The 12555-nt window shown below is 50.1% G+C and overlaps 1 protein-coding gene across 1 annotated transcript; it reads right to left on the bottom strand.

Annotated features, from left to right (window-relative positions):
* Positions 1-463: 463 nt before the first annotated feature.
* On the bottom strand, positions 464-6148 carry DNASE1L3 (deoxyribonuclease 1 like 3). Its single transcript, XM_053989314.1, has 8 exons — positions 5943-6148; positions 4389-4477; positions 3668-3760; positions 3265-3377; positions 2640-2752; positions 2164-2321; positions 1233-1329; positions 464-994 (listed from the first exon to the last, which is right to left on the bottom strand). Exons 1-8 carry the CDS (start codon positions 6078-6080, stop codon positions 866-868), a joined length of 930 nt encoding a protein of 309 aa, XP_053845289.1. The 5' UTR covers positions 6081-6148; the 3' UTR covers positions 464-865.
* Between the last annotated feature and the right edge of the window lie 6407 nt (positions 6149-12555).

Below are 12555 nucleotides of genomic sequence, written 5' to 3'. Positions count from 1 at the left end.
TGAGCTAGGAAAACAGATTGCTGCACCATTACATTAAATAATCATCATTAAAGTCTGGTTCATCAGAGGACTTTGGGCTGCCATGGAGATTTTTTCTTTTTTTGAGGGGGGGTGCAGTTCACTTCCATGCCAGGATGCTGAAATCGGATTTTGATGTGAATTTTATGACATTCTCTTGGCAGCAGTGTCACCTGGGATCCTGAGGACGTCTCACCTGAGGTCTGCAGGTGGGCAGGGGTGAGAACCATCAGCTTCCTGCTGCCCCAAGCTGGGCAGTGCAGAAAAGGGGCTCTCACTGCCTGTCCCTCTGTCTTTTCTTTCTGTCTTTCCCATATCCCTGGATGCTCTGACCAATTTAAACCCCGCATTGAGAAATCTCTAAATTCAGCAATATTCTACATTGCAAACCACCAGGTACAACATCATACCCACTGGTTGCAGCTCTGAAGCATTAACACACACACACAGACACACACACGATGCAAACAGGTCTTTTTTAATCCTTCTGTCCCTACAGAGGAATGGCAAAGCTCCAGAGCCCAGGGCATGTGGAGCTCCCTGCCCTTCAGGTGTTGCAGGTAAAGCACACAGAAATATTTTAGCCCTGCAGTAGCTCCTTACATTTGTGACCAGCACAGCAAGTACAATATGCTGCTTCTAGCTGATTTATTTCTGTATACAATGAAGAAAAAGCAGCGTGAAGTCTTAATTTGCCTTCTCACTCAAAATAATTGAACTTTAACAAAATATTTGTGGTTTTTTACCCACTAAATATTGCACTTGCTGTGGGCATTTCTACACCAGTCTTCTACAAGATCTGTTGGTATCTGTGTATCTCTATGCCAGGTAGGAGGACTCGGTATGCTCATGGTCTTGATGAGCGGCTCTTCCTTGGTCTCCTCTTCCTTGAAAACTTTGATCTCAGCCAGTTGAAAAAGCCACCTTTTGCTTTTAACTCAAATTCTACTGGGAAATGGTCACTCACTCCCAGCGCCTGCAAGACAACAGCACAGAGGGTTGGGAGCCACCTGTGATCTGTCCAAGCCCCCCCAGATGTGCAGTGCTTGGATGTGGGGTGGTGGCACGTGAGCATTGCATTGCAGTTGGGGAGTGATGGTCACCAGTGGCCTGGTTTTACAGCCAGGTCTGTGTTCAGCACTGCCTGGACACTGCTGGCTCTGTGCTCCCGTGTTAGCCCTTCCCTGCTGCTGCAGAGGCTGTGCTGTGCCTACCTGCTCCTCGGTCATCTGAAATTCCTCCTGGAAATCGAAGATGTTCACAGAGTGTGGCACCACAGCCTGGATGAGCTTCTGTCCCCTGACCACAATCCTGCAAGGAGCAATGGAATGGGGTGCTGTGATGAGGTGCATGACCCGTGGCAGCTGCACTGCACTGAGCTGGTGGCCAGAGAGGTGGCTCTGATGAAGTCACAGCTATGTGTGGTTTGTCCTTACCCATGGACTGCCCACCCAGCGATGTCAGCTCCTTTAGGTGCCTCCTTGGCAGCGAGGCACATAAATATCTTGGTGTGCACTGGCCTCGGAAGCCAACACTAAATGACTTCTGACTAAACCCACCCAACAATGCTGCAAATTTCAAAGCCCTGCTTTGGATACAAAAATCACAGGACAGCGAAGGCCTGCTCAGACCCAGAAACTCATCCTTCAAGAGGACTCTGGGCTCTATTAGCAGATGTACTCTTGTCCCTGCCAAGGGAACTGCAGTGGCAGCAGGATTGCCACATGTCCAGGGTAAGGTGAGGTGTCCCCTCTCCAAGCAGAGCCTCACTGTGCATTAGTCAATCCAAATTACAAACATAAGAGCAAAAGCCATGGTGCAAAACTGGCATGGAGAAGGCAGCAGCACCTCCTGCCAGCTGTCTGCAGCGCTCCCTGCAGATGAGAAGTGCTGCTGGCTGTCCTGTCTTCTGTCCCCAGCTGAGCCACAGCAATGGCTGGTTCTGTGTAAATCCTGCCCAGTCCAGTCTGGAAAGGGCTTTGTGCTCCTGACTAGAAGCATTTGGATCACATTTCCCCTGGACACTGTTTTGTCTTTGATGGCCTCATGTTAATTTGTTTCCTCTGTTGGTCACTGACACCTCTCAATACAATTTTTCTCTCAGAGAGTCATAACCAGTGGGTGTTTTGGCAGTGAACCCTTTACCTGTCATATGGGCATCTGGTGCTGTTCTTCACAGTTGTGTCATTTTTGTCACCAATTAGCCAGAGGAATTCGGAGTAAGTCCTCAGACGGATGTTCTTCCACTGCTTTTGGGGAACATAGCTGCACCCAGCATTGAAGTCCCCCATGAAGATGAAGTTCTGGAAGGTAGGAGGGTTTCCAAATGTAATCATGAGCACAGCTTTTCAAAAGAAGACCACTGAGGATTTTTATGGTCCATGGATGCAGTGGGGCTTCTCCTTTCTGCTGGGCACATCAGGGCATGCTGGTAATAGTTTTATTAGGTGATCAAGTTTACTGTATAAAATGTGGAGAGCTCAATGAAAATACACCTAAGAGATATTTAAAACCTGGGGTGCATTGTCAATGGGTTTAAGGTTTTCAGCTCTGAATAGCGAATAACATGGCCAGTGACTCAGTACCAAAGCCCAACTGGTAACACAGATGTGGCAACCAACCTCAATTTTCCAGCGCTGTTTGACATCTAAATACACATCATAGAGCTCATCAATCTCCTGCACTGCTGTGTCTGGTGTGGTGTGCAGAGGGATAATAGCAAACTCACTGACAGCTTCAAAACAAGGCAGAAGAACAAGAAAAATGTAATGGTTAAACAGAGAATGAGTCACAAAGGAACAGAGACTGACTTTTAAGCAAGGGTTTTTTTTTTTTTTTTTCTGAGGCAGAAACAGCTTCTGCTCTGACTGTAGGCCAGGGTGATCTCTGTGGTTACACAGTGACCCCCTCCAGGCACTCAGCTGGGCCTGAGGAGCTGTGCCAGTGCAGGCAAATCCTGACCCAGCACCCAGACAGGAACTGCTCCCAGGCTATGCCAGCAGCATGGAATGCATCCGCCAATCCACTGCCCATGGCAGCAGCAGAGGCTTTCCTAGCAGGGCATGTGCAGGGCTGTGGGATTTCCCAGGGGCAGCAGCCCTGAAGGGAAAATGCTGCTCTTGGGAGGAAAAGCAGTGTGGGGTCTGGATGCAGCCTCTGGAGCCTGCCCTCTGACGTGCTCGGCTGCAGCCAGTGCTGCTGTGCTGGCTCACAGTGGGACAAAGACTTCTTTCTGAAACACCTCACCGGTTTTGGGAGACTGCAACCAGATGACAAAGGGCTCTCTGGAGAAGACATCCTCATCCCCAGGCTGGGTGTCAGGGTACTGGTAGGTTTGTTTCACCAATACCTGATCTTGCCTGCAGCAGAATGAACAGGATAGGGGATGTCACTTGTGGCTCACTGAGTGTCTAACACTGACTCCGTGCTCTGACCTGGGCCCCAGGCCATATTCTGGGATGGATACATACACACAGGTGTCTGTGCTGGGATGATCCCCACATCCAGGCACAGCCCAGCCCACCTGCACAGCCTGCACCTCTCTGGCTCCCTCACAGCAAAGCCACCACCATGTCCAGCCCATCTCCAGGGGCTGTGCCCCAGAGAGCAGGGGGAGGGGCTGCCTTGTTGGCAGAGGGGGCTCACCCACCTGTAGATGAAGGCATACTGCTCCTTGTAGCTGTTCCTTCCCAGCCTCTTGCTGGCCACACACCTGTACTCCTCCTTTGGCCCCTTCAGCTGACTGGAAGGAAAGGGATGTTCCTGAGTTTATTTCTGCACTCACAAGGGGCTGAGAGCGAGATAATTTTGCCTGTGCCCAGGGGTTTGGGCATTGCCTGCCTGACCTCTGAAGCAGGTGGCTACAGACATTAAACCCTTCCCAGGAGCTGGACCCCTGCTCTATCATTTGCTCTTCACTCCACCCTCTCCCTGCTCATTGCAGTCTCTCCTTTATCTGGTTATCATGTCCAGCCAGCTGAGCGCTGCTATTTCCTCTGGATGTCTGGATTGTCCAGGCAAGCAATCCCTAATCTAAAGCAGTTCCGAGTCCTGCAGGAAGGTGGCTGTCCTGCTGCAGCCTGATGCCAGCCCGGTCAGGGCATTTCCCCTTATTCATTTTCTCCTTCGGGAGCTTCTCTGTAGCAAATTGAATTTAACTGGGTTATACTGATTTAAAAACGTGTTCTACAGTGGTCTGGAGCTGCCTTTGCTCCTGTCCCTCAGTGAGACTGCCAGAGTTTGGTCCTTCTTGACACTGGGACAGAGCCCACATCCTTAGATTTTGCCCCAGTGAAGTGGCACTGGGCAGAGCACAGGCTCTTGCCAAGCAGCTTTCCCAATATTTGTCCATTTGCCCATGGCCACCCTACCTGGTGAGCTTCTCCACCAGGAGAGGACAAACACGGTTCTTGCTGTCCTTTATTTCCATCAGCAACATGATGTCACAGCGGGAAACGATCTGCAAGGGAAGGAGTAGGAGGAAGTTTGCACACGCCTGGGTTTAGAGGATTTGGAAGGGGTTAGAAAGAAGTGGTTACAGGCATGGGGAAGTCCTTTGAGAAAGAAGTGGCATGCAGCCTGGGGTCGTGGGAGGGGAGCAGCGGCTGCAGCGAAGCTTTTCTGCTTTCAGAGCTGCTGCATACCCCAGCAGGAACTGGGAGAGGGAACCCGGGAGCAGAAGAGTTTCAGATTTAGCGAAAAACTTCGGCACCTGACACTGAAGAGGAAGTGCAGAGGGGAGGGGGCAGCAAAAGCCACTCCCGTGAGCCTGATTCCAGCATCACCACCACTGCTGGGGTGCTGCCTCTGCCCCGCCCCACTCCTTCCCCACGGTAAGCATTCACCTGTCTCAGGTTGTTGCAGATTCCTCTGAAATAACCCCTGGAGCCCAAAGAAATACCCTGCCTGAAAATGGGGTCCCAACACCAGGGGACTGCACACCTCAGAGGGACTGAAGGCTCAGCTCCCACAGCTGCTGTTGGGATTCCCCGTGGGAAAGTCCAGCTCACCCAAAGCCCAGCATTCTCAGAGGCTTCCCTCTGCCCCGGTTTCATTTTTCTTTAAACCTTGTGGGTGATTTTTGTCAGGGAAAAAAAAGCCCCTCTTTGCCCCCTGAAACTTACCCACAATTATCTAAGTGACCTCAGAATTTAGTATATATATTTACATATATAAATATATATTTAGTATGTATTGCCTACAGTGATGACAGTACAGGAAGAACGGTCTGGGAATGCAAAGCCAAGCAAACCACTCTTCTCTGCCAGTTTGCAATAAAGGGAATACAACCCAACCATATGGTGCCATTCCTCGTTGGTGCCATTCTGCACACACAGCCACCTCACTAATGCCAAGCCCCTTGTCCTCCCTCACTGTGGCATCTTGGAGGGCAAAGCTACAAGTCTTAAAGGTGGTTCTTTTCAAAACCAGGGTTCTCTCCAGCTTTTGCGGAGGCAGCCTGATGGTGAGGGCTTGCTTACAGAAACTGGTTTTTCAAATTTCTACCAGAGTCTAATTTGACAGATACTATTTGCTGTCCTGAGAACAGGTTTAATTAGACAGGAATATTTGAGAATAATTAGCACATAAAGAAGGTAAATAATGTATCAAAAAACAAAGTCTTGTGGATTTAAAGTGAAAATTATTTTTACTGTGCATTGTTTTCCTCCTTTTGCAACTCAATTTCCAAAGGAAACAGCAAATATTTTTTCTGTTATATTCCCATGAAGGCTAAAATAACAACATACATTCTGTTCAACCACAGGCTGATTTTTACTTTAAGAGTACGATATTTTAAAAATAATTAGCTCTTTTTTTTTTTTTTCCTTGATATTTAACTGTGAAAGACACAGAAAGTGCAAGATTGTGCATCTAAGAAACGCTAAAAAGCTCAGTGTCTGTCTCATCCAGGCAAACAAACGTACCTTTACCACAGCATCGATGACTTCAGGTCTGGCTATTTTAGTTTCTCCAAAAGACCTCACATTGAAGGAGCAGATTTTTAGGCTCAGAGATGGGTTGAAATGGAAGAGTGACAGTAAGAAGAAGAGCAGCATCTTCATGGACCTGGGCAAAATGAGTCGCTGCGAGCGTGCCTATAGCCTATAAAGAAGTACGTGTGTGTGTTTATGCATCCGTCCCTCTATGGCTGGGAGGTCAAACCCAGCAGTCAGCTGTGTCAGTCGTGAACAGGAATCACCATTTCCTCCTTTCCCTCACTTCCATCTCCCAGCACAAAGCAGCATGGAAACTCTGAACTTCTGCCTGCGGGGAAAACAGGCTCTTCTGAGCCAACCTCGGAATCCTGGCAGAGCAAAGGCTCCAGCAGAACCCACTATCCCTCCCCACAGGGAGACACCAGCTGTGGGATGCTTGCCATGGGTGGGCACCAGCTGGGACCACTCTGGGCTGCGCTAGACTAAGACCAGGCTCCCCGGGCCATTCCAGGACAGTGGGCAAGACCAAGAGATGGATGAGGTGGATGATGAAAGGGTCTGAGAAGCAGCAGGGGGGAAGACTGGGATTTCTGGAGGGCACCAGAAACCCATTGGAAGGGACTGCCAGGCACCCATGGTAAGATACATGATGCCCCAGCACTGGCCCTCAAACTCCTGGCCAAGTGTCCCCAGCACAGGAGCCTTGGTTTGTGCATGTGAGTCTGCCTGGTGCTGTGTGGTGGAAGGGGACACACGAGTTTGGCTAAAACAACACCTGAGTGAGGATGCTGCAGGTGGGATGGCTTGGTCCCCTGAGGTGGCTTTTGCAGGGAAATCACCCCTCTACCCTCTTAATCCTCCACCATGTGTCAGCCCTCAGCCAGAGACGCATTTGTTGGCCTTTAAGCAAGTTATAAAGGCAGGAGTTGTAACAAGAGTTCAAGCTAAATGACATCTTTAAGTGTCTTGAATTTTTCTCCCTGTGCTTACAGGGTGCTTTCATATCCTCCTTCCTTTCTCTAGGAACACCCAGCCTGCCTGCACCCTGCTGCCTCTAGATCCAGAGGCACTGGGACATGGCTGCCAACACTGAACCAACTGCACAGGCTCAGATGGAGACAGCACAAAGCACAGCACATGGAAGGGCTCCCAAAGACATGGCACAGCTGAAAGCAGTGGGATAGGCTTGCTGGGGAGGCAAGTTCTCCAGGGAATGTGCTGCAGGTGTTGGAATAGGCACCACAAATCCCTTTTGGCATTACTGGAGCTTGGAGCACTGGCTGCCAGCAAGGGACGTGTCACCACATTACTCCAGTGATTGCCAGCCAACAGAGCTACCTGGGGAGTGAGCAAGGCCATCCTCCAAAATAACAGGGATTAGGTGGTGCTTCCACTACTCTGGGTCTCCAATGACCTGTCCCCAGGCAGGACAGGCTCTGGAAGAAACAAAGAGAGAAGAGGGAAAGTGACAGCCTTGGAGGGGTGTAAATCTCCAGCTTAACCTTGCTAAAAGCTCAGCCTGAGCCAAGCACTTGCGACAGCAGCTGCAGCTTCAGGGTCAGAGTCATCAAAACCCAGAGCTCTCCCCAAAATCAGGCTTGTTTTGGCTATCCTGGCATCAAAGAGCAAGTGTTTTTTTTGTTGTGCCCATGGAGACTTTGACCCTGAACCATGGCTGTCAGTGCTGTGTTTATCTTCAGGGCTCCTGGCATATCAGTTACCCCCTTCTCCTCCACCCCAGGCATTATCAGGGGGACAAACAGCAGCCAGTCGACCTGTGGGGAGTGACACAGGGAGCTCATGTTCCTTTCTGCAGCACTTTACTCCCTGTTTACTGCACTTTCTGTGCATGTCCTCTTTGCTCCTTATCAGATCATAAAACATGCTTCATGTGAGTGCATGAACACTGACAGTTCAGGGCTGCCCTGCTCTTGCACAAGAAGCTGCTGGTGAAACCCACACAGTCTGGGATTCTTGTCCCCACTTGGGATGATGGCAGGTGAGAGACACCCTGTCCAGCTGAGCAGCACGTGTGGAACATTCATTAATAAAGCCCCTCCTCAGCCTCTCCCTGCTCCCAGGACACTGGAGGCAGTTAAGGAGGCTGAGGGTAAGGCAGAAGCCAATTTGGGCAGGAGCCCCAAGCAGTGAGCAGGGGCTGCCCAGGGCCCTTTGGTGAAGCCTGTCCTGGGTGCATGGGGGCTGTGGCTGGTGTGTCACTACCCCTGAGCAGCAGCTCAGCCCTCCAGCTTCTCCCCAGTGCCCAGAAGGTGCCATGGGATGGCTGGGGTGAGATGAGTCCCTGTATCTCATGCTTGCTTAGGGTGCCCACGGGACAGCAGGGCGTGAGGGTCCTGCAGCCATGTGGGAGTTTCTCCTCTCCCCTCAGGCACAGCTGTTTCCTTTTGGCTGCAGCCCTGGCTGCCTGTAGGGAACATACAGAGTTGTTTTTGTTGGCAGAGATGGACTGAGAGGATCTCTGAGGTTTCCTGTGCCTCCCTGGGAGGGCTGGAGGGAGACACTGCAGGGTCAGCCCACATCCCCTTCTGCTCTGGCAGAGGAAGCCTGTTCTGGGCTTGAAGGGCAGCAATGACTCACGGGATGCTCCATAAGGGGGGAGCACCCATGGGGTGCTTGGGGCTTGGCTGAAGCTTCATTTCTTCTCTGTAGGAAAGATGTGGTGTCTGTGTGCTGCTCAGGGCTTTGGCACTGGGGACACCAGTGCTGCTGTGGCCTTTCAATGAAGGGTGCAAAGACTGCCCTGGTCTGCCTGAGCCCCAGTCTGTCGGGGTGTCCCTGCTGCCCCATTTGACATCCCCATTAGCCTGCTCCCCCAAAGAGGAGATTGGCTCCAGGGAACCAGGGGCAGCATGGGCAGAGGTGATGTTGGGTGTGAGGGGCAGTGTGGGGACAAACACACCCAGGCTGGTGCTCCCCAGGAGCCACCACAGCTCTGTTTTCTGGACAAGGAGCCTCCACTTCCACGTAGCAGGCTTTAAAGTGTTGCATGTCTCTTATTTTTTACAATTTTTACACAAATTTCTTCTCTGACAACATCTGCTATGATGGGGGAGATCCAGAAAGGGCCAGCCCCAAAGATGCCATCACCATAAAAGTGGGTTCCTTTGGGCAAATGAAATGACCTTTGGGCTCTTGGTGACCTCATCACAACCATCAGGCAGAGTATTTTATCACAGTCTCCTGGATTTTCAAGTTAATAAGTAGCAAAGCACTTGAGCCGTTTTGGATTGCTAAAGTTCATAGCTGTGCTGCAGGCCGTATATGGTCATTTGGAAAGTGGTTTCAGTGCCAATATAATGGCAATATTGTCCTGCTGTGACCCTCAGGCATTTCAGTGCAATGCAGGGCAAAAGTATTTGGTGTGCAAGATACGTGGAATGTTTTGAATCAAATTTTTGATACTCAATTTTTATTTATAATTCTGGAAGGTAAGCGTTCTACTTAATTAATTACTGTCAAGGCACAATTCCTTTGCTGGTCCAGGACTCTGATAGGGTTTTCTTTTTCAACTTAATATGTCAGTATTGTTCAGTTAGTGGTTTGAAGCATAACAGCCTGCCCACTACAAGGTAGTCCAAGGAAAAATGCCTCGTGATGTTTCAGTTTCTTGAAGGACACTGCTTAGCTGAGCTGTAGGAGAGCAGGAGGTAATCTGAAATACAGGCTTTCATGCATGACAACAAGATGAGGCTTTGAAGTTAATCCTCTGTAAAGATATTGCAGCCACCAAATAAGGTTTTGTGCCAATAAGTGCACCCATATTGTTAGCAGTTAAAGATGTAATTAAAATGCGCATAATATAGGCATTAACTTTGAGTAGAGTCAATAAAGCATTTTTTAAAGCTGTTATTAGGCAAGCAGGTGTTGCTTTATAATGTTTTAAATGGCAGGAGCACTGTTCCTGTGTTTGTCCCAGGTTGTGCAATGAAGCCCCTGAACAGTGAGAGGGTGGCTGCTCAAGGCGGTGCACAGAGGAGTTTTTTACCTCTGTGCTCACCCAGAGCTGCAGTTTGCAACCATGGTGAGCCGAGATCTTATCCTTGTCCTGGGATTATCTTATCAGATGAATTATCTTATCAGATGAATTTCTGTAGCTCTGTTATTAAAGTGGCACTGCTCAGGGCATGGCAAGGCCTTCCTCAACAGCAGCTCCCGTGGTGGGCTCTGGGGCACCCGCCTGCCCCGGCACTCTCCCATGCTCATGGATCCATTGCTCATGGATCATGCCACAGGGCCACCACTGTGCCAGTGGAAATAGACGGGGACAAGTCACTGTGGGAAGATGATTCAGGACACCAAGGCAGCGTGCAGTCACTTGTTATGATTGCAAACAGCCTCACCACGTGCCCTGGGGATTCCTCACCCAGCAGTGGAAAATAATATGGAAACCTTTCACCTAGTGGAGCAATGCTGCTTCTCGCCTTGGTGGGGAAGAAGTCTGAGCTCTCCACAGCCATCCTGGACTGAATCCAGCCACAGCTTCCACCTTCCTATGGAAAACAAGACTGTTTACATGAAAGTCTCATGTCCTGGTTTCTGAGGCCATACAACAGCTATTTCCGATTATTTTTAAAGGGTTTTTATCATGTGGTTGCTCTATTTTAGAGATACATTTCATTTCTCACTGGATCATAAGTCATTGTTGTGGTCGTTGTCTGTCCTGCTCACAGGATCAAAGCTGTGCTCCTGTGCCAGTGGGAAGCCCAGTTCCTGACACTGGTGTTAGGAATGAGTAATTTTCAGCTAAGGGCCACTGGGCTCCAAAGTGCCAGCAGCCTCAGCGGGTGACCAAGGGGTGACTCAGTCCTTGCCAGCTGCCACAGCTGTGTGATGAGCTGTCTGTGGGCTGAGAAAAGAAACAAAACTCATGGGGCAGGTCAGTGCAGACACTGGCTTTTAATTTGGGCTTGCCACATTGCAGCCATCCCAAAAATGGCCTTGCAGGGTCCTAAGGAGGTGCCCACAGAACTGCTGGGGTTTCCTCTGAAGCCTGAGGCTCATCTGCTCTCTGCAGGCACAGGGAGCCCAGCCGTGCCCTGCACTCTCCCCTGTTCCCCCTGTGCCATCTCGAGTGCCCACGATCTCCTCTGCTGTGCTGGGACAGAGGAGCAGCCTCAGCCCCTGCCTGGCACAGTGACCAGGGCACTGCAGACTGCCTCCCTCAGCAGGGCTGGGACCTGCTGAAGCTGGGGCCTTGTCCTGGCATGGCTGGATCAGAGGAGCCCATCACCACCAAAGGAGACTCTCAGTGACTCTTCCCTGTGGTTGCACACTGAGCTTGCAGGACTGAGCTCCCTGCTTAGCTCGTGCCGTGTTTCGACACAAAACCACCACAGGCCTCTGCTTCAGCTTCTCTATTTTAAGCACCACCATTTGCTATGACTGTATGCAGGGGCATTCCCCACCAGGTGGCCTGGAATAACCATCGGGTGGGTAATCCATGGTTCTGCTCTGAGTCAGCACTGCCCTGCAGGTGTCCCGCGGCAGCCTGAGGCCCTGCATGAGAAAGCTGAGCAAACAACTCTGACAGCAAACAGTGTTTGAAGGCTTGTGAAATACCTCTCATGTCCACCCAGCTCACCTTAGTGGAAACTCAGCTTTGTTTAGCCTAGCTTGACTGAGAAAGAAAACCCAAAACAGGCTGAGCCTCAACTTCACCAGGCCACCTAAACCCCTTGATTTTTGGTTATAAATCTCTTCTGAAGTTCATGTTATCAAAAGCTTATGGTTATTGTAGTAAACTCTGACCTGGAAAGCCCTTTACACCAATTATCTCACCTTCCCCACCCTGCCAAATCAAAGGGACAGCCTTTATCAGAGCATAGGTGGGGTGAGGATTTGACCCAGTTTGCATTTACTCAGGAGCTGATCTAATTTCCAATTTAAGTTTTCTCATAATTTTTTTGGCATAATTTAAAGGTACACACCAGCCTGATATGTGACCCAGGGGGAATGAAAGTAATTTTGCTTATAGCAAAAGGATTCAATTGGCAGTTTTAGGAAAAATCAGAGCAGATTTTAAAATACAAGTTGAAATGCAGCTCCTGATAGCAGTGTCATCTGTTGGGAAGGTAAAAGATTTGTAACCTGACAGAATAACTTTAACACCTGAAACAGGATTTTTATAAGTGGGATGCTCTGATTTCAACCTTTGTGTCCTTCCCATGGGAACATCCCTGACCACAGCCCTCGCCCAGACCTGGGAACAGCTGTCCCCCACCCCAAACTTGCTCCCAGGTCTCATGCAAGGGGGCTGTGAGGTTTCTCTGTGGGGTGTAGCGCTGCACTCTCCTTTGTAGTTCTGTGGCAATTGTATCGCATCCCCTTGACATCCCTATTGTAATATTGTAACAACCCCCCCCCCCCCGCCCCTTCCCCGGTGGTATCCACCCTTGTGTCTCCTTGTTGTAACCCTGTTGCTGCCGCATCACATTCCCATTTTATCCCTGTTGCATCCCCATGGCAACCCCATTGTAAGAGTTCCGTAGCCTCATTGCATCCTTCTTGGCTCCCTGCTGCGTGTCCCTTGCAATACCCCCTTTTACATCTCACGAGGTGAGGCTGTTTGCAATCCTGCAAG

This window comes from Vidua macroura, chromosome 13 (assembly GCF_024509145.1).
Source record: "Vidua macroura isolate BioBank_ID:100142 chromosome 13, ASM2450914v1, whole genome shotgun sequence".
Taxonomy (NCBI): Eukaryota; Metazoa; Chordata; class Aves; order Passeriformes; family Viduidae; genus Vidua; species Vidua macroura.
Note: the sequence above shows the minus strand (reverse complement) of the source record. Positions and strands in the feature narration are given on the sequence as shown.

Bases quoted from the DNA above. Each gene is read 5' to 3' on its own strand.
- DNASE1L3 (XM_053989314.1), bottom strand. From the start codon at position 6,080: ATGAAGATGCTGCTCTTCTTCTTACTGTCACTCTTCCATTTCAACCCA. The intron at 2,753-3,264 runs GTGAGGTGTTTC...CTTGTTTTGAAG, and splicing joins GTTGCAGTCTCCCAAAACCG to CTGTCAGTGAGTTTGCTATT. The intron at 2,322-2,639 runs GTTGGTTGCCAC...CCTACCTTCCAG, and splicing joins AACAGCGCTGGAAAATTGAG to AACTTCATCTTCATGGGGGA.